The following is a 20,791-nucleotide window of genomic DNA, read 5'->3' on the forward strand; positions in this document are numbered from 1 at the left end:
AATATTGCAAAATCCGGTTGTTGGAAGTAATTGTATGAATGAACACTGTTGAAATCTCAAAGTTGTCAAGAAATAATGAAATGAATTATATCTAATTAGTGTTATCCATGTAGTGATTATATCGAATTGTTTACTAGGGATCTTGTGTTACCAAGGTATATTGACCATCGTCTACTGCTTACTCAAACGTAGGAACATATGGTTCTATGAAACATTGAACTCGATCTAAATATGTCACTGAACATTACAGACTCGAGCAAGTTGATGTCTTTCCGAGTTTTGTAAGGGCGCCCTCTACTATCCGTGCTGCTACCATGGTCACTTTTCAGTCATATTATTGATGCTATGCATTACACTGGATCTTTATGAGAATTCTCAACTCTTTTGCTTCATTTATTATATACTTCCATGCATTTGCGATTTCCTTTCTCGAAATTTCAACACGACATAAAACGTCAACTATTTCGATGAAACAATTGCAAATTTCCAAATAAATAGCCGCGATTACAATTTAATGGCAAATTTAAGTATTAAATGTTTGAAATTTCGAGATTAAACATCTTCAAAGATCCGATTTATAACATGTGTTGAAATGATCAAGAAAATACGTGCTCGCATTTCTGTAAACAGTCATGAATGGTAATGTCAATTTACAAATTTAACAACGAAAGAATGCTTCCCTTCTTAGTTCCGGCTGGTCCATTTGGGCCCAATGTGTATGGTGCCCCAGGAATTCATGAGATGTCGGACAATTGTGAAAATGTGAAAGTAAATTACGACCGATAATTATGCAATATGTGGCCTAATTCAGTGGTTTGGATACAACACTATATTAGGTTGAAAATGAAGAATAAGCTCATTCCTCAGCCTTTTTTTTTAAAAGAAAATACGATGAGCCTAGAATTATGTTGGGATAAAGAAGCTTACCGAATTGCATTGCGTCACTGAGGGTCACTCAGTGGATGGTGGGGTAATGAGTAACATGAACTTCCTTAAACATATCATGGGTCTTTAGTTCGTGCGGCTGATTCGTACATGAGCAGAAGCAAATGTGTGATCCTTGCACTCAGAACTTTACTTGATCCCAGATCATCCTACTGAAACATATTTATTTCATTATTTCTAGGTTCGTGCGAAAGAATAAAAAAGAAGCTTAGATTGTGATAAATGGATTCAAAAGAAGCTGATTAAGTAATTGGGCAGTAAGTGGGCATAGGAAGTTAGGCATTTCACACTCTCACATTTAGGAGCATCCAGTCGTGCTGTTTGCAGTTTGTGACTAGAGTCACGTGACACAACTTCGACACCACACTATACGATAGTAAAACATAGAACTGATCGTCATATGACGTCATTTTCACCTTTTTGGTTCTTTGAAGTAGAATAAACAAATATTGTGGAGGTTGCGAGGCGTGACTTACAAGGTCAAGTCGATCTCACACCCTTATTCAGTAGAACACAATTAACTTCCTCAAAGTGTGGCTAGCGACTGAGTACATTTAACACCTTAATGCGAAGAAGTAACTATTTTGTCAGACATTTTGTGTTGAATCACAAAAAATTATCGTTGCATACGCGACGTATGCTGGCTGGCCAGTGCAAAACTTCATAAGAATATTAAACTACAGCAGTATCGATGCTTGAAGGTTGAGTTTTACTAATAACACCATGTTTGCTCACTTCGATGTTACGCCAAGATTCCTTTTAACGGTACTGTTGGCTTTCAATAAGCTGCAACCAAGCAAAACCCAAGGTACGTTATTCGGGGTTTAAACTAGAGAAAGAGTACAAAGTTTGTTGATGTGAGCCAGTTCGTCACGTACGGGTATCAAGAACAGACCTAGGCATAGTCCTATGGCTAGTTTAGGCTATGTAGGCTACGGTCATAGAACAGAATATGAGTCTTATTATTCTGCCCTATGGCTACAGTAGGCCGGTTGTGTGCTACATTACCTTTTTGTAGCCTAACGTCAATATTAGAAAAAGCTTAGGCCTCGATCTATAGGTCTTCGATAAAACATTGTGCTGTATTCACAGTACAGTTAAAATGTATTGAAAGTCTTGTTCGGTACTTCATCCAATGCAATTGGCTCTTGTTATCCAAGTTCATAGCATAGGCTAGTAGTTGGGGTCTACTCGTGTTGTGCTGTTATCGCCAAGTCATGCATTAATACATAAAGTATCCAAATTATAATCGGCTGTAGTAATAGTTATTATCGTTTGAAAAAACTCACAAACAGTAACCACTTGTATGATTTTGTTATGCAAACTGTCATCAAATTGTGATACACAAAGTTGATTCTCAGGGTACAATATGGTATACATTTTTCACTTTAAACAAAGATGAATATATCACTTTTACTTCAATATACGGGAGAACAATACTATACTGCTTTTAGATTCTAGCATTCACAGCAAATCGGTACAGACAGCAATGTGTCATACTGTAGAAATCCAGTCAGAGTCTTAAAGGAATATCAATAGTAAAAAACTTGCCTTTAATTACCAGTTAATACAACAAAGATATAACCACTTTAATTCACAAGGGACACTATCAACTGTGTTAGAAAATCTGAGTGATTGATTACAACAGGCATGTAATAATGCATTGCCACAGAGAAAGAAACTTATGCCAAAGGATTATATGAACTTCTAACCTCATAAAAGTATATCCTAAGAGAGTTACAAAAGCCTACATACAGTATATGGACATAGCGTATAAAAACAAGCCCACATTTTAACACAAGATTCAACTACTTTAAGATCGTGTACCATCTGTGACAGTAGGGTTACTTCTTAGAAACCAATCAGAATGAATCACTATTATAGACAACAAATGGTGAACTAATCCTTTGTTCTTCATATTTCTAAGAGCCTAACAAGATACAGAACTTTAGAATAATTATCAAATATATATTCAGAGTTCAGAAACATATACAATTTTATACCAAAAAACTCTCTATCTGTCTTACAAAACAAACTTTATCATGTCAAAGAACTTAAGCTTAGAACTAGATCAGGTGCGTAGCCAAGGGAGATCGTAGGGGGCAACCGCCCCTTAAGCATATTTTTTTTGTATGTTTTTATATGATATCGCTAGTAATTTCAAGCTTATATGCTTATATGCGACTTACAAGACCTATAGGAAGTGCCATTTCCAGCGATCTGGGAGACATTTTCACCAAAATGTTCTTGTACGCGTAGCGCCAACTCATGGTGGCGCTACGCTTAGATAGTTTTCAATGTAGAATCTAAGACTCTGATCATTGACCTACAGGTTCGCCCCTCCCTTGCCAAATTCCTGGCTACGCGCCTGAACTAGATAGATGATAACATGTTCACACAGACCTTTCTGGAAACTTTCGTAATACCAAGACAAACATATCTATCATACCAATGATGGATTATATGCAATGATACAATATCAGATAACTTACAAGTAATCTTAATTGAACTAATTAAGGCAATATCCATCGATTCTAATGATGAATTCCAAGTCATCAATGTATATTCAGTACAGCACATACTCATTAAGCTTATACGAATACCATTAATTAAAATGACACAAAAACCATGAAAACTTACCCTAGCCCTGTTCCTTGTCCTTAAATGAATACATCAAATAGAACTTCTTACATAAAATCTTCTTGATGCATGAAAGAACAAAACTACTAAATCCAACAAATTGAAACAGTTAAAGGCATGTGCACATAATGGTCACGAGATGAACAGTGGTAATAACATTGGTGACCACAGACAATACAAGGGGTGGTTTATAAGTCATTACCAAGAATTGTTTGACTAATAAGGATTCTGGAAGGTTCATTAAGAGGGCTTATACTGACAAACTCAAGCATGCTAAATATCATAACATAATATCACCTGTATTGGTCTTACCCATAACTAATTTGGGGTCAACACACATATAGACCCGTGGAGATGTGTTCAAAATTTCACTGAAATATTGTACCAAGTATTACAACTATTTCAAACAAATGGATTTGACACAATATTACAAACAATAACCTGGTTGCTGTGTTCAAATAACAAGTAGCTTCAATCTTACAACAAAACAATATAATACAAAAATATACTTTACTGCTTAGGAGCTGTTCCTTGTGCAAGCATTCTAGCAATTAGAAGTTGTGTCTCACTGAGGTTTGCCAAAACATGGGGATCTACAAAAATTTCCTGTCACAAGACAGACCTTGGTTCATTGTGTGGGTTCGGATTGTACCCAGCAGTGTAATGCGTGCTCCTACGAAGTGTCGGTGTAGTGTGTCCTACTGGTAGGTCTGACAATGCAGATAGTCGTCCATGTGTTTCTCGCTTCCCTGCTTTGTCAGAGCCACTTCTATTATTAGCTTCACTTTCAGACTCAGTGTGTGGCATCTCGTTATTGTCAGGGTCTGTAGTCTGACTACATATATGGATGTCTCAGTATTACCTATACTATCAATAACATAATTAGTAGTGGAGTCCTGCTTCGTTTCTGGTCCAATTTCAACACAAACTACAATGTCAAGGTCACTGTCTGCAGCTTCACTATCATTTTGATCCTCAAGTGTATCGGATGTTGAGTCATTCATAGTCGCATCTTCCTTAAAGGGTACAATAGGTCAGAGACTATAGTTCTTTAGAATCTAAGAGGTCACGCCTTTTCAAGACTTGGACAGGTCAATCGCCTTCCAGCAGCTCTGCTACATATACATGCCTATCTGGATATGGCCTCTTGACAACCCTGAATGGTCTGTTGTTCCAATAGTCTTGAATTTTGTTTCATCCTCTGTGTGCTCGATTTCTAAGAAACACTCTAGCACCCATCGGTAAGCCTGTTTCAGCAGCTTCAGTCCTGTCTAGTCTATGTTTCCTACGTAAATCTTCTGCTCGGATTCCAGTAGCTTTGTGTAAGGTGTCTACTCTACTGCAACATAGAAAATTGACCTTCCTTTCAATGAAATTAAAGGAACATTTGTAGAATAAGTCCCAGCTTGTTTTTTCTTATAGATTGCCTGTAGAAGTCAAAGTACAACACTACAAAAGATCCATGAACTTGATATGTAACTGTCCAAATTCGTAATTATGCAAAAAGCTTCTTGATCATGTGAAGTAAATAACTGCCAAAGTTGTCATCTTGTCTGCAGGACATGCTAAATTAAATTTTCTTCCTTTTTGTATGCATAAGTTCAGTGTGTTTTTAGGTCAACAGATGTCGAAGTCTAAAACCCTTGTAACTTCAAATGTTAAGCTTGGTTGAGATCATGCTAAGTATGTATATCTACCTTCATATTGTGAACATGGCAACTTCTGCTGAAATGAATTTTCATTTGAGGTGAACAGCAGTCAAAGTCTTCAAGCTTTCTAAAGACAATATCTATAAAAAGAGCTTGTAGAAAAGTCCTAAATTCTTTCAAATCTAACTTGGGAAATGTATGAGAACTCTATTGTTTCTTTGCATTCAAAATCTTGTAATGTCTTATTGATATAGCAACAATACCATGGTATATTGCACCTATATTAGTATTATATATTTGGTACTCAAAAATTGCTGTTTTTGTTTTTATTATCTGACAAGTCCCTGTTAGACTAGAAGCCCACAAAAATTAAACATTAATACAGCATAGATATTGAGAGCATATCTGTACCCTTAGACCTGAATTTAATTTGGGTGTTTAGGTCTATGGTACTGTGCGAAAGAAGGAAATTGACATATATATTTTCCTGTTTTGTAGATTTCTAACACTACTTTAAGGTTTACAATTTTACATTATTTTTATGCTCCTATTGGATGTTATCATTTGTCACCTTCTTCTCATTTAGGTTGTCCATTTTTACCATGTCAGTATGGAGGGACCTGTGTGAATAACGTATGCAGCTGTCCACCAGGACTTACAGGACCAACTTGTTCCAATGGTAAGTTACATACTATTGTGTAAGTAGAATGTGCAGCCAATAAGTTGAAGCCAATTGGGTGGGCGGGGGGGGGGGGGGACAACACACTGGGCAGTAAACCTAGGTGCAATTTCTATGCATCATGATTTATGAAGCAAATGTTTCATATATAAGTAAGCTCCCTTGATTATAAGGAGATGATACCTACTGTACTGTTAGCCAGTCATGGAGAATACAATACAGCGTATGCAATGTACAGAATATGTTTACACTTACAGTATGTGAAGATCTTCCATATACTTAGCATGGTGGCTGAAGAAAGGTGCACAGTGGGACTATAAAAATTTGTCTGATTAAAATAAAAACTAAACAATGTAAACACTTTTACATGCTATTCACTCACTGCCCTTACAAAGCTTACCTGGATGCCCTTACAGAGCTTACCTGCCCTTACAGAACTTACCTGCCCATAGTTTACCCTTACCTGCCCTTACAAAGCTTAAACCTGTCCTAGTTTACCCTTACCTGCTCTTACAAAGCTTACCTGCCGTAGTTTACCCTTACCTGCTCTTACAAAGCTTACCTGCCCTAGTTTACCCTTACCTGCCCTTACAAAGCTTAAACCTGTCCTAGTTTACCGTTACCTGCCCTTACAAAGCTTAAACCTGCCCTAGTTTACCCTTACCTGCCCTTACAAAACTTACCTGCCTTAGTTTACCCTTACCTGCCCTTACAAAGCTTACCTGCCTTAGTTTACCCTTACCTGCCCTTACAATGCTTAACTGCCCTAGTTTACCCATACCTGCCCTTACAAAGCTTACCTGCCCTAGTTTACCCTTACAAAGCTTACCTGCCCTAGTTTACCCTTACCTGCCCTTACAAAGCTTACCTGCCCTAGTTTACCCTTACCTCCCCTGACAAAGCTTACATGACCTAGTTTACCCTTACCTGCCCTTCCAACGCTTACCTGCCCTAGTTTACCCTTACCTGCCCTTACAAAGCTTACCTGCCCTTACAAAGCTTACCTGCCCTAGTTTACCCTTACCAGCCCTTACAAAGGTTACCTGCCCTAGTTTACCCTTACCTGCCCTTACAAAGCTTACCTGCCCTAGTTTACCCTTACAAAGCTTACCTGCCCTAGTTTACCCTTACGGTCTGCCCTTAAAGCTTACCTGCCCTAGTTTACCCTTACCTGCCCTTACAAAGCTTACCCGCCCTAGTTTAGCCCTACCTGCCCTTACAAAGCTTACCTGCTCTAGTTTACATCTAAGAGATACAATATGTCAGATAAGGAGACCTGACTGACTCACATATCATAACAACTTATGATTGTTGAAAGCCTTGAATTGTATTACTTTATTATTGTATTATTATTAAGTAATCATCTGTTGGAAATTGCAAACAGCAGGTTTTAAATCTTTCTTCAATTTAGACCATCCAAACAAATACTGAGTACATTTAAAGTATGTGCTGACTTGACACCTGGAACAGTGTTTTCCTTATTATACAGGACCCTGTGGCTTGTGTTGAGCTGCATTTGGATTTTTTTATCTTGAGTCATTCTTTGACAGCAAGGAATCAGAACAGAAATAAACTTTGTCTCAGACTCCAGGTACTGTTGTGGTAAAGAACCCTGCAACAATGCATAATGACACATATGAATGCTTTGTGGCTCTCCATGCTGTACATTCAACAAGTAGATGTCTACCTGATGTCTACTGTACTGTAGGTAAATGTCAGGTGATGATTGATTGCATCAGTGCTGATACATAACTCTTAGCTTCTTCTTGTCACCAGCTATGGACATTCTTTTTATGAAGATCCATTAATATCATAGGGAAAGCTGTGGAAAATGTCATACTTCCAATTAATCCTGCTTATGGATCATTGATTTGATCCAATGAAGACCCAGTGATATTTTTTTGGTATCCTGCATGACTCTATCAAGACACATCTATTGACATAAATTCATTATGATAGTGTCCCTCCCAGTGAAGACAAAAGCCTTGTTTACGTTTGAAAAAGGAAGGAGGATCTGACCCTGCAATGGGATCAAGAAGATCATTCCACAGTACGCTCTGGGGGATTAAGGGACCTGACATCTCTAGTGACTTGACTTCGTCACTTTGCATAAATTACTACACACTAGACAGTAAACCTATGCACTTCTAATACAGATATGATTTTTAAATTTTATAAGGAATCTATGTGTACACATGTAGAGATATAGGAATCTGTAATAGTGTTAGCCAGTAAGGGAGAACATAATACAGCACATGTGATGTAAATATATATATAAAAATAAATATCTTTGTAAAGTTTTTCCATATCCTTGGCATGGTTGCTGCAGAAATGTACTTATGGGGACATGGAGCCACCCTCACCAATTTGTGTGGCACTACAGTACCAATGCAGGGCTTGACATAAGCCTCAAAAAGGACAGAGCAAATATGCCATATTGGTAGGTTCTAATGGTGAAGGGCATCATGGCAAATGAGAAGGGCATGATGGCAAAAATGAATCTGAGGAAGGGCACGGACAGCATTTTTCGTATACGCAGTACTACCTCATTTGAGGAACAGTAAAAGTGTCTAATCAGAACATTTCACTATGGATACTATGGATCAGCACATTCTTCACTCAAAAACTGCAGAATAACTAATACACAAATGATATACAACACCACTGTATGTGCATGCCCAATATCATATGTGCTGCACCATTCCATTACAACCGTGCTTGGTAGAAATACACACTCTTACAACAACAATAGCAAAATTTATGGTTCTCATTCTCCACAGGGCATATAGTGAGAGGAAAGGTCCATAAATTTGCTCCCAGGTACCCATTTGCTAATTTTGGTTGGTCCCCCAGATACTTGTTCATTACGCATTCAACAAAAACCCAACTTGGCCTATACTATAGATTTATACGACAAGGCTGCATAAATTTACCACTTATATCCTAAAGTCACTTTCAAATGAACACATGCAATGTTTATCCCCAGTGCTTTTTTAGTGATGTTACTACTGTTAGTGATGTGAGGAGATACATTGCATGAATGCATTTTTGGTTCCTTGATGGAAGCAAAGTAACCTCTGCAGTCAGGTTGGCATGTGTTTGGCAGTAGTGATGGATATTTGTCATACTTGCTATGTAGATGTATTATAGTGAGAAGGTGTGCCGTATCGTTTTTGGTGTGGATTCGAATATTAATGAGGTTATGGGGTCAAATGTAAAAATCTTTACATTGCAATAACTCTACAACCTTAAGTCAGATTGTAAACAAACTACGCATAGAGTTGTTGGTTAATAGCTCTGGTACATGTAGGTTTAATTTATTTGGGACCATCTGGGCCTAACATATTTCCAGGCCCATTTTTTTGCTGGGTGGCCCAATTTTTTTCTACCTCAAGTGCATTTTGGGACACATTCTTTGGGCCCAAAATTTGTGGGGCCCACATTTTCTTTACATTGCAAGAACTCCACAACTGTAAGTAGGATTGTAGCCAAACTTGGTATCTATTTGTTGGTTTATACCTGGTCAGTACAATTAGACCTAACATCTTGGCCCACTAAAAATTTGGGGCCTTCTTTTTTTGGCAGTTTGTGCACAAATTTTATCAGCTCAAGTTTTGCAAGTGAGTGCTCAACCCTCTAATGTGGGTAGAGCTTATGTGATACTGTAGCTGGGAAAATGTCTGTCTCCCTTTAAAATGCCTACTTCTACAATTGCTAGCTGATTTTTGCAGCGAAGATGCCACATTGGAAAGGCAATACAGCTAGTTAATGAATAGATAATTGGATAACGGTAAGTGGCAATTTTTTTGCAATTTTCATCATTTTTCAGTGTCTCAGCATTCTTCTTAGAGTTCTCACTCCTTTGATAATGTGGATATAGGATATGGTAGTGAGCTTTATCTGGATTTCTTTGAACACCGAGAAACTCCCAGAAGTTCCGTCCATCTTTTTAAGAATCTCTGTGCTTCCCCATATGGTCATATTCACAATCAGTGGTGTAACTTTCAATATTGGCACATTGCTTTGTAACTTAGTGACCAAATACCAGAATTCTGAGATTTTTTGCCATTTAATGATCCTAAGTGAAGTCTACCTTGGGTAGCTTAACAAACTTTCTAGGTTTCTTCAGGTGAAATTGGTGGCCATAAATATGCTTAAAATATGCTAGTTCAGCCGTACATTCTCAATTACGTTTTACTTTTTTGGTGGAAGGTATTTTCCAATTCTTATTTGGTTGATATTATGAACAAGTCTCCAAGCTAAAATGCAAAATTTGTGTTCTCCAGGTTTCCTTCCTTTTCTTCTCCAAGGACCGGTTGCTAGATTTTGTTGTTTCGGAGGGGACATTTTCCTGAACAATTGGTACCTATGTTTAACTGCAACTAAGTTCTAGTTAATCAGTGTAGATTTTGTTAAGTAAGGTTGCATTATTACAATAACTAATGTGTCTAATATCTGTGGCCTAAAATTGTTTTCATTTGGAATTCTTTTTCTTCACCTCCGAAACAAAGCATTCTCAACCCCAACTTTTATGTAAACAATAGTTTAGCCATATTGAACTTATTAAAATACACCTCAACTCCTCACGTAATATTTGAGTAAAAGTTGTGACGACATGATCATTCGTTTTAATTTCTGGGAGATTCTTAACTTTCCGTTAACATGCGTCACCTCCGAAACACCTTTTCACCTCCGAAACAGGTTAGTTGGAATATGTGATCTCTACTTATCCAATAAACACCTTCCTTGGCTAAAACTCATATTACAGTAATTCTGCAGAGGTGTAGCGACCAGTATGATAATATGTTTGGAAAGGTCCTTTATTAATTATGTTAAATTTGAGTTAAACTGTAAATTATTGCTTCGGAGGTGATGAAATATTGTTAACACTAAATTTTTACATTTCTGCTGTTTGTGTACCATAATATAATATGCTAATGGATGACTTGATCTCCCTTAGAAATTACTGTAACAAACTGAAGAAATTAATAATGAAACTCTCACATACACAGTTGATTGTTTACATGAAATATACTGGTAAGGTCATGTTAATGATGGTTTTTTTCCAGAATATTAGACTGAATGTCCTCTACAAATTTGTAAAAGGTTACAGCAATGTGACAGTAAGTTTCACTGCCAAAAGTGTAGCCAACATAAATGATACTGTAACTAGCCATCAGAATGGCTAATGGCTACACAATGTTAATCATTTCTTTGTGGTAAAATATATGTAATTAGCCAAAACAGTGTGAATTTAACCAAATGATATTGAATGAATTCAGTATTGTCTCCAAGTTATCATGAATGGCAGCAAAAGCAGCCATGGTTCCAATATCATGAATGTCATTAAAATATTATCAACATATCCTACTAATGTTTTCCATACTTTCCAAGGTAATTTCTATGTCTTTTAGAATGAATCAAGCCTTCTGGGTTGTGTAAACGTTTAGCGTCACTTCCGAAACAAAAGAGACTGAAGGTTTACAATATGTTTTATGTGAGATAATCATTTGAAATATGAGTACTACAGTAAGAAAATTCAACCCAATGTTTACAACAATTGCTTTTTAAATGCCCATATTTGCTTTACCTAACATATTTACCTATCTTTTATAACATAAAACTATTGGTTTCAGTTTTCTGTATTCATTCAATTGTTCAGTTTTTCGGGCCGTTGACGTACATCCAGGCGCGTAGCCAGAATTTGTTCGTGGGGGGTGTTTTGTTGGAGACTGACATGGGGGAGGGGTCTAAAGGGGGGGGTAGAATTTTGAGGCCTCTAGATGCAAAAAGGTGCAATGTTTGAGCTCAAATCATGCAAAAGAATATTGATAATTATTTTGTGGAATAATTCTATTCACATTAGAAAAATGCAAAAATGTAATCCTATAGACTCCATTATTGATGCAAGGAAAATGCGAACCTAAAGAGATGCCAAGCAACTAGGTTCAAGTTGTTCAACCTCAACTCAAAAGTTTGAACTGTAAGAAGGATAATGATTTGGGGAATCAGAGATAAAAAGGGATAGTACGTATGACCTAGTAGGCCTATATGCATGGAACGCGAAAACGGAAACGTTATGTGATGACAACTTGTGGTTATTGGTTTGCCGTTTCCGCGACGTTATGTGATGAAAACTTGTGGTTATTGGTTATTGGTTTGCTGTTTCCGCAACGTTATGTGATGAAAACTTGTGGTTATTGGTTATTGGTTTGCCGTTTCCGCAAGCGAACAGTGAGCTGGTGACAACTCCTCATGCGGTGGTGTTGTCATGTGGTGTTGTCGTCATGTGGTGCTGTGTCATGCGGTGCTGTTGTCATAATAAAATAATAGGGGGGGTAGGCGGTACGCCATCTAACGTACCGATTGGACCGGCGAGCATGTTTATTTTTTATAAGGGAATACCCGTGATCTTTTTTGGATCGTTAGGCAAATCCGCGCATTTTATAGTTTGCGGGTAATGGCTTTACTGCCGAGGGGGGTGGCTTTGTTTTGAGAATTTTATCATTTTCTCGATATGACATTAGTGAGGTTCTTATGACCAAACTAGACCGGTTTCTGTTGTCGCTTTTTTCTGGGAACTTCATCAGTAGTAGGCCTTTGTATTATGGCCGGATTGTCGTTCTCAAAATGCTTTTTAGGATTAATTTGAGATTAACTTCGCTCCCCGCTTACCTGTCTCCCCACAACATTAGCACCACATTCTACCGTGTCTAGTATGCCCTGGTAATCTTTTAAACTGTGCACCCTCAGTGACCGGCCACTTGTGGTCAATGCCCTCCTTCTCATTCTACCATCCAAGTGTTTACTCATGCGTTTTCGTAGTGGATTCAAATCTTTCAAAAGCTGCCCGGATTACATTGGATTATTACCTTTCCTACCACAGTGGCGTCAGCAGGGCAAAGGATCTGCTCCAACACGATATCCGCAAAAGATAACCATATCAGGTTTCATGTACTTTCGCCTCGCTCTCAGGAGGGGGGTAGGGGCTCTCTGGAGTCCTTCCACGCCCAAGTATGGGGCACTTTGACCACCATCCTCTCAGACAACACGACGGTGGTGGCATAGCTACATCAACAGACAGGATGGCACCAGGTCAGATAGATTGTGCCATCTGACATGGGAGACCCTCACCACAGCTGCAGAATCTAGCATGGCCCTACGGGCCTCTCATATAGCCAGAAAGGAGAATGTGATGGCCCATGCTCTGCCCAGGGGACAGCTCGACCCCGACGAGTGGACCCTTTCACAACGAACATGCGGCAGGTTTTTCCACATGTTCGGCAGACCTCTGATAGACCTGTTTGCGAAACAGGGCAACAATGGGCTGCCCATCCTTTGTTCCAGGCGGTCCCACCCACAGGCCTTCCACATAGCGCCAGGTCCCTGTCGTGAGACGGACTGGAGGCTTTCATCTTCCCCCCTCTGGGCAAGATCAGCCAGGTTCTTAGGGAGATCCACCATTCCGGGGGCAGATCCACCATAGTGGCCCCGCTGACCCTGGTTCGGGAAATATTCTCCAGCTCCTCGCGGACACACCGGCGATCCTGCCGGACACACCACATCTGTTGTCCCAGAGACAGGGGGCGCTGGCTCACCCAGACAGCAAGGGCTTACAATTAGTTGCCTGGAAATTGTCCAGTCTTCCCTCAGACAGAAAGGACTTTCGCCGCCAGAGGGAGAACAACCGTGGCGACTTACGTTTCCCGCCTATGGAGATTCGGAGTACGCCAAACGAGACAGACTCTGCCTACCATGGCCCCTCTAACCTCGATCGCCGACCCCTTACTCACACTGTTCCAAGAAGGGAAGCAGGTTTTCGACGATCAAGAACTATCGTTCGGCTATTGCCGCCTTCCCATCAGGGCTTCCTCTACGGCTCCACGCCAGGCAACAACGGCACGCCTTGACTAAGGCGCCTTACGATCCTACGGTTTGTGAGGTGCGGATAGTTCCCGACCCATCCTTCTTCGCCAAGAACCAGGTTCGGGCTCTCCTACCGGGAGACATCATCATCCCAGAGATCAAGACCTTCTCTTTGATCCCCGAGGACAGACTATGGTTTTCCTGTTAGGGCACTGAAGTGGTACCTCAACAGAACACAAGATCTCTTGGGTACTTCGACATCCCTGTTCTTCCTCCCTCGAGTGCCTTACTCAGCAGCCTCGAAGGATACCTTGTCCCGCTGATTGGTGGAAACTTTCCGCCCTCTGGCTACAGGTCCAGGCAGATCTAGGGCTCACGACATCAGGGGTCTCACAGCTTCTACAGCCCTGTTCACAGGCTTTCCGATAGTAGACTTCTTCAAGGCGGCGGCTTGGAAGACTCCAATCGCTTCGTCGCCTGCTACCTATCGGACACACTACAGGCCGATTCGGCTTTGGTCGCTCGGTGATGCGAGCTCCGGGGGTCCCACCCCTCGGGCCTCCCACCATCGGGCAGTGCCACTCGGTGCTAATGTTGTGGGGAGACAGGTAAGCGGGGAGCGAAGTAAATATGATAAAACTTACTGGTTTATATATTTACGAGCGACCCGCTTACCTGTCTCCATTTCCCGCCACCCTCCCCCGAGGGAGGTGGGACACAGCCGGACGGTGGAGCGGTCGTTCGACCTGACTCATGACTCCACACGTTCTCTTCGATAGACATCGCCATCCACTGGTTCGCCTACGGCTCCTTGTCTTTCGGTGAGTGGTTTTCCTTACTTTGGTATTCCAAGTTACAGTTTACCATCTAAGGTAGTAATGGCCTCGTCGTTTTTGTCCAATTAGGCCTCTGTTAGGTTAGTGGTAGGCACGCCTACGGGGTTACGGAGGGGGGCCCCCCTCGACTTCTCGGGGTGGGTTCCCCCATGCCTGGAGGCGTCAGCAGCTTTTGTTAGCGTAAGATTTTCTTCTCGGCGAGCTCGGCGGGTGGCAGGGTTTGCCCGCCACCCCCCAGAGGTCGCGTTAGGGACCACTTTGGAAGGGAAGTGGTCTCATGAGAAGGAGGGCATTGACCGCAAGTGGCCGGTCACTGAGGGTGCACAGTGTTAAAAGATTACCAGGGCATACTAGACACGGTAGAATGTGGTGCTAATGTTGTGGGGAGACAGGTAAGCGGGTCGCTTGTAAATATATAAACCAGTAAGTTATATCATTTATAGGCTTTTATTATAGCACATTAATTAAAGCGTCGAGTAGCGTATCGTCAAGACTTTGGGTGTCCTCCGATTCCGTTTAACTCGTAAATTTTGATTGTACGAGATGATCTTTTAGATTTTTGGCTCTTTTATAAGCAATCATTGGTTTATCGGGAAAAGCTTTTGATAGTTCATCGTGTTCCGTGATTAGGTGCCAGTGTTTTAATAGCGCTTCTTTAAGATGGCGTGTTTGTATATGGGGCGTATAGGTTATTTTGAAAACCAGTGGTAGCTTGTTGCAAATTCTCAAAACAGAGCCACCCCCCTCGGCAGTAAAGCCATTACCCGCAAACTTTAAAATGTGCGGATTTGCCTAACAATCCAAAAATGATCACAGGTATTCCCTTATAAAAAATAAACACGCTCGCCGGTCAGGGTCTTAGCCAGAAATTTCAAATAGGGTGTCTCATCTGTTACTGAGTGCTTCGGCGCCTGCGCGAAGCCTATAACGGGTGGGGTCCAGGGGCCCGCCTTAGGGCCCCTGGAAGCCCAGCCCCTATCAATGGTTTATTTGACACAATTGGGGTTAAAAGTACAGTATGCTTAGAAAGCTGTGAAAACACCTAAGCCATCATGATTTTTGGGGGGAATTCAAACATAAAAAGTGCTATAAAACACTAGGTGCAAAAGTGCACCATGAAAACAGCTGATAGTAATTGATATATTACAATTATATATAGCCTACTGTGTATCTAATAAGTATATGCCTATATTCTGTTAATGTCATCCATACAGGTATGAGCCTGGGGTACAAAAAAAATCACTGAACTTTGTAGGTGATACTATACTAACGCCGTTGGCGTCAGTCAGCTTGCAGCGCGACACAGTTATAGGTGGGGTCCATGGGCATGCCTTAGGGCCTGTGGTAGGGTCCATGGGCAACGCCCTGGTTGGGGTACAGGGGTCCAAGCCCACAGAAGCTCTGAGAAATTCGAGGTTTAAAGACAACATTTTGGTGCCTTTTATAATTTTATAAAGATTTTTAAATTGATTAAAACACTCAAAAGCAAAGTTTCACGCCAAAATATGCACACTGAAGCCACATGCCTAGCCTGTCGTTTTCACCCTACTTGATTCTTTCAATCATGGCGACCCATACTTAAAATGTTACTATTCATAAAATGTACACAATGGTCTGTTTTAATCTGGAATAATATTCAGCAGCTACAGCACTACACTTCTCCTCAATTGTCACTTCTCTAATGATACTAAAAAAATTGAAAATCATGGGAAATTTATGAAAATATCGTTGCAATAATGTTGGGAATGTTATGAAAATCCAGAGAAAAATTTGCGGTATAAGCTCCAGTTTGCGTATGCTACAGTGTGTTAGGATAATAGTTTTTGTCCCTCTGCAGGTTGGATATGCATCGATTCGGTAATGAAAAACATTCGAATGACGGATCAAATGATACAGTAACGCTGTTGTTAGAAATTAACGGAAAAGAAATCAAGGAAATCCACGAAAAAAGCTCATGTCTTCATATATTACCATGGTAACAATCATACTCAACCCTTTTTCATTCCCCATTGAATGCGGTCACCAGGAAGAAATTCTGTGGCGACTACATTTATATTTTTTTCCAAATTCTGGTGGCCCAGAATGAAAATGTGATCGCCACTTCGATATGCTAAATATTAGTACAAAAAAAGGCCTAGGCTCAACATCGAGTAGCACTACTGTCACGGTACTGACTACTAACGTTGAACTTTGAAGCTTGTAGTTAGTACTGATGTCAGTGGCTCGTACGAGCCACTGACATCTACGTAGTACATTTTGATTTTAAAATAATAGGCTAATGTATATTATTTTCTAACAAAATGGGTACGGTGAAAAATATCTTACTTTATGTTTTCATGTTCAAATACGTAGGTGTAAGATAAGGTATAAAACCTTCCTCAATAATTTCTATTTGCTTTTGTTTCTTTCATTAACTTGTTAATTACTGTACTTCATATAATTAACATTACTACTAGCTCACACTGCCGCCGCTGATTATGCTTGCTCTCCACTTCTATTGGATCAGACCATATAAATATCCAATTTAGCTCTTAAACAGTTACTATACCCTCATACAAATTAAAGCATGTAAACTGCATGTAAATTGCATGTAAATTGTATGTATCTTGTATGAAAAGGCTAAAACATGCAATTTGCATGCATGTACATGCTCTACACATGCTGTTTTCATACAATTTACATGCATGCATCCAGGAAGCATGTATTTATGCATGCATGTATTCGAATACATGCGTGTAAACCTTACACTAAGCATGTATCGCAGCAATATAAGTGTCCATTGGGCATGTAACTTGGTGTATGCATGCATGTAACCAAACTGTCAAACATGTATTTGGACTTAGTTGTTTTATGAATGCTTGTGAAGCATGTATTTTGGACTTTGTCAAATTCATAGTGCATGTATTCAAATTTACAGTGCATGTATTTTGGACTTTGATCAATTTACAATTGCACTCATGCAATTAGTCAATTTGGATGTAATTTTATTGTATACTGTATATAGGATGATTATATCATATTTTATCACAATAAGTTTTGGTAGGAATGAAGAGTTTGATTATTTTTCTTTTCCAGATGAGCTCTTGACATCTTAAGATGCAAACAAGCATTCATTTTTTCGAATTTCAGCTAGCTGGTTGTTTAAAGTAACCTCATGCATTGGTGATATATGTTATTAAATGGAGCACCCTGAAATATAAAGCATTGATTTGGTAATCTCCCATGAGTTATAAGGAAATGCCATTGTGTATTTAGCTTCTGTACATGCTTCATACTGTGCCTTGATTCCAACTTTACATACTGTGATGACAAATTTAAAAACTTTATAAAAACTACAGGATGATGCGGTATGACTTTTTGAAGTTTATATTTGGTATTGCCTGCACTCTCAAAATACTTATTTTACCACTTATACATTCACTAATGCATTACTACAATATGTTGGTGAAAGTAAAATGGACTAGTACTCTATGTTACACCCCTGGTAGTCAAATTGGGGTCACAACCCTTGTTATGGTCACCAAATGTTTTTGGGGTGGCCAAATGTAAACAGTCAATTGGTAAAATGTCAGCCAATGTTTTTAGTTTACTAGGAATTCAAAACGCCCGTTCCAGGGACGCATCTGCCCGAAAAAGTTTGCATTCCGCAGATAAAAACTTATGTCCCCCAAGACAAACCTGTGTTAACAGCACAAGCCAAGCTATGACCTTTACGTTCTTTTGAAGTCAAGTATAACATCCCTAGATCACAATTGCTTGCACTTTGAGACTAAATAGTATGGTTGAGGCCTATATATACACACAAACGAATTAAAAAAGATAAAATTAGTTGCAGTACATTTCAAGAAAATGTACAAATTTGAATGTTCACCAAAGCTGATGTTTTCCTGTTCTGGTAGACTTAGCCTCAGCTAAGTGTAACATGCACAGTACGACTTCCTTGAGTACTGTAGACAAAAGAAAAAACTATATTTGGCATTACTTTACATCGTGACTAACAGCAAAAAAGTCTTTGGATTGTTCTTTGCAAAGCAACTTCTGTCATCCACCCCTACCCCCCGCAAGAAAAAAAAATAGAACGGCACCTAAGTGTAATTGTTCTCCCTTCTGAGCACTGAACACGAGCCCTTTAATCTAATTATTCAGGTAACTCTTGCGCCGTAGAATAAAGCGGTAAAGGTTTGACAAATTTCCAAAGAGATACGCAATGCCCTCTTGAGTCAAAAGTGAACGACAGCCATTAAGACAGAAAGAAAGATGAGAGGCTTACCACAGCAATTTACAACAAATACTTTTCAAATTGATTTTACCACTGTACAATGAAGAATAACATTCAGATTACTATGAAATTCCTTACATATAGGAAATGCTTGTTGAAATTATTGTTTCACAACGAAAAGGTCATGACCTAACCTTATGGATTTTGTGTACAAAAATATTGCAGCTTATAAATAGAATATAAACGATTGGTGTCTTTACACAGTAAAAAACAAAAACCACAAACAGCTCATTCACTTGAGCCTAAAATGACTGACTCTTCTAACTCATTGGGGTTAATTACATTCAAAATTTTGCAATTTTATGATAGGCAAATATTAAAAAGGTGGTACATGTAAACAAAAGTCTAGTATACCCATAGATGTTGTTTTACATAGCCAGTGGTATTTTGAGAGAGTTGTCAGAGCTGGTAAATATTGGGTCTCCATGCAAGCAAAAAACCTTCGACTACCATACCATTTACTGTACTCATGTTTATACAGTACTTATATTATGCATCTCTTCGACTGGTGTGTACCGTTCAATGAACACAATTAGTATATATAAAAATTAAATAACTATCAATAGAGTTTGAAAATCAATTGTGAACAAGAATAAAAATTTTCTGCATTGTACTGAATTCACAATTTTATTCACATAGTCATTTATATCTACAGTGTTCCTGTTGTGTTAATTTCTTTCTTTCTCCAAACAATACTGATCAGAATCAGCTTTCCAATAAAAATATTATGTTATACGTAACTTAAACAGGGCCCTCTGTTTCAATCACTTTTAATCAGATTGGGAACCTCAGCAATGTAACTAATATTCTTTGCATCAGTGAAATCCATGCACACACAAACAGCAACCAAAATCATACGCAGAAATAAAATATCTTTGGTTGGGTGGTGCAACGTCAAGATTAATATGTGTTCATTTATTGTTGGATACATCATCCTTCGTCAGAGAAATTGGCAGTTTTTTGCCACGTTACACACAAGCGCTACATACCTGCTACTGCATAAACAAAACTTCTGCTTTACATCGTGACTCACAGCAAAGAAGTCTTAAGATTGTTCTTTGCCAAACAACTTGTTTTCCACCCCAACTCCTCCCCTCCCCCCAAGAAAAAAATAATAGAATGGCAACTTAAGTGTAATTGTTCTTCCTTCTGAGCACTGAACACGAGCCCTTCAATCTAAGTATTCAGGTAACTCTTGCAGAGAGTGAAGTAAGAAAAGGTTCACCGTCTTACGAGAAATACGTGGAATGTCTCTTTGGACTAAACGGGAACCACGGTATTGTTTTGTGTACTATTTACTACTAAAATACTTTAGACTAGTATGATCTAGCCCCCCAATTTTTTTTCCCCGCCTCCAGCTATGCATTTTAAGGGCAGTTCCATGCTCCTAACTTTAAAGAAGCTTAATTGTATACCCTGCACATGTAATTTTGGTGGCCTAGGCTACAGGGCTAAGCCTAGGTATGGACCAAGACAGTAATAGTAATACAAATAAGATATACTGTAGCCTAGGCCTATTCAAAATATTACCCTACTAATAAAAAGCACTGGGTTTTCTGTAGGCAGCCTATAGCCTTACCAATACCACAGGCTGTATACATTTTTGTTCATGGTGGGAAAAACATCCAGTTCCATCATAACTGAAGTAAAAAAAGTCATTTTAACAACCTTTCAGCTCCATTTCCTTCATTGATTCCTTCTGTTGGGAGTTGAGTGGTACCAACGTTAGTAATAGTAGTATTCAGACTAGTCGTAGAACTAGTACTACTACTAGCTGGGCTAATGGCAACACTAACAGAGTAGTGTCACTAATATTGGGCCTAACGTAAGGCATCTCATCACCATTGTCTAAATCGTCTAACTGAGATGAGCTTAGTCGCCACCGTGTGGTTCGTGG

General features: G+C 39.3%; 1 protein-coding gene across 3 annotated transcripts in view; it reads left to right on the forward strand.

Annotated features, from left to right (window-relative positions):
• Positions 1–1,559: 1,559 nt before the first annotated feature.
• The window catches only part of LOC139976753 (uncharacterized), a 101,680-nt gene continuing 82,448 nt past the window's right edge, over positions 1,560–20,791 (forward strand). Inside the window, exons 1-2 of one of the 3 annotated variants that reach the window (XM_071985479.1) lie at positions 1,560–1,753; positions 5,821–5,913. In XM_071985479.1, the coding sequence (XP_071841580.1) occupies positions 1,669–1,753; positions 5,821–5,913 (178 nt within the window). In that variant the 5' untranslated portion in view covers positions 1,560–1,668. The remainder of the gene's footprint in view (positions 1,754–5,820; positions 5,914–20,791) is intronic. The other 2 variants (XM_071985489.1, XM_071985498.1) reach the window with 2 other exon arrangements.

The sequence above is a fragment of the Apostichopus japonicus genome, chromosome 2 (genome assembly GCF_037975245.1).
Source record: "Apostichopus japonicus isolate 1M-3 chromosome 2, ASM3797524v1, whole genome shotgun sequence".
In the NCBI taxonomy this organism is placed as follows: Eukaryota; Metazoa; Echinodermata; class Holothuroidea; order Aspidochirotida; family Stichopodidae; genus Apostichopus; species Apostichopus japonicus.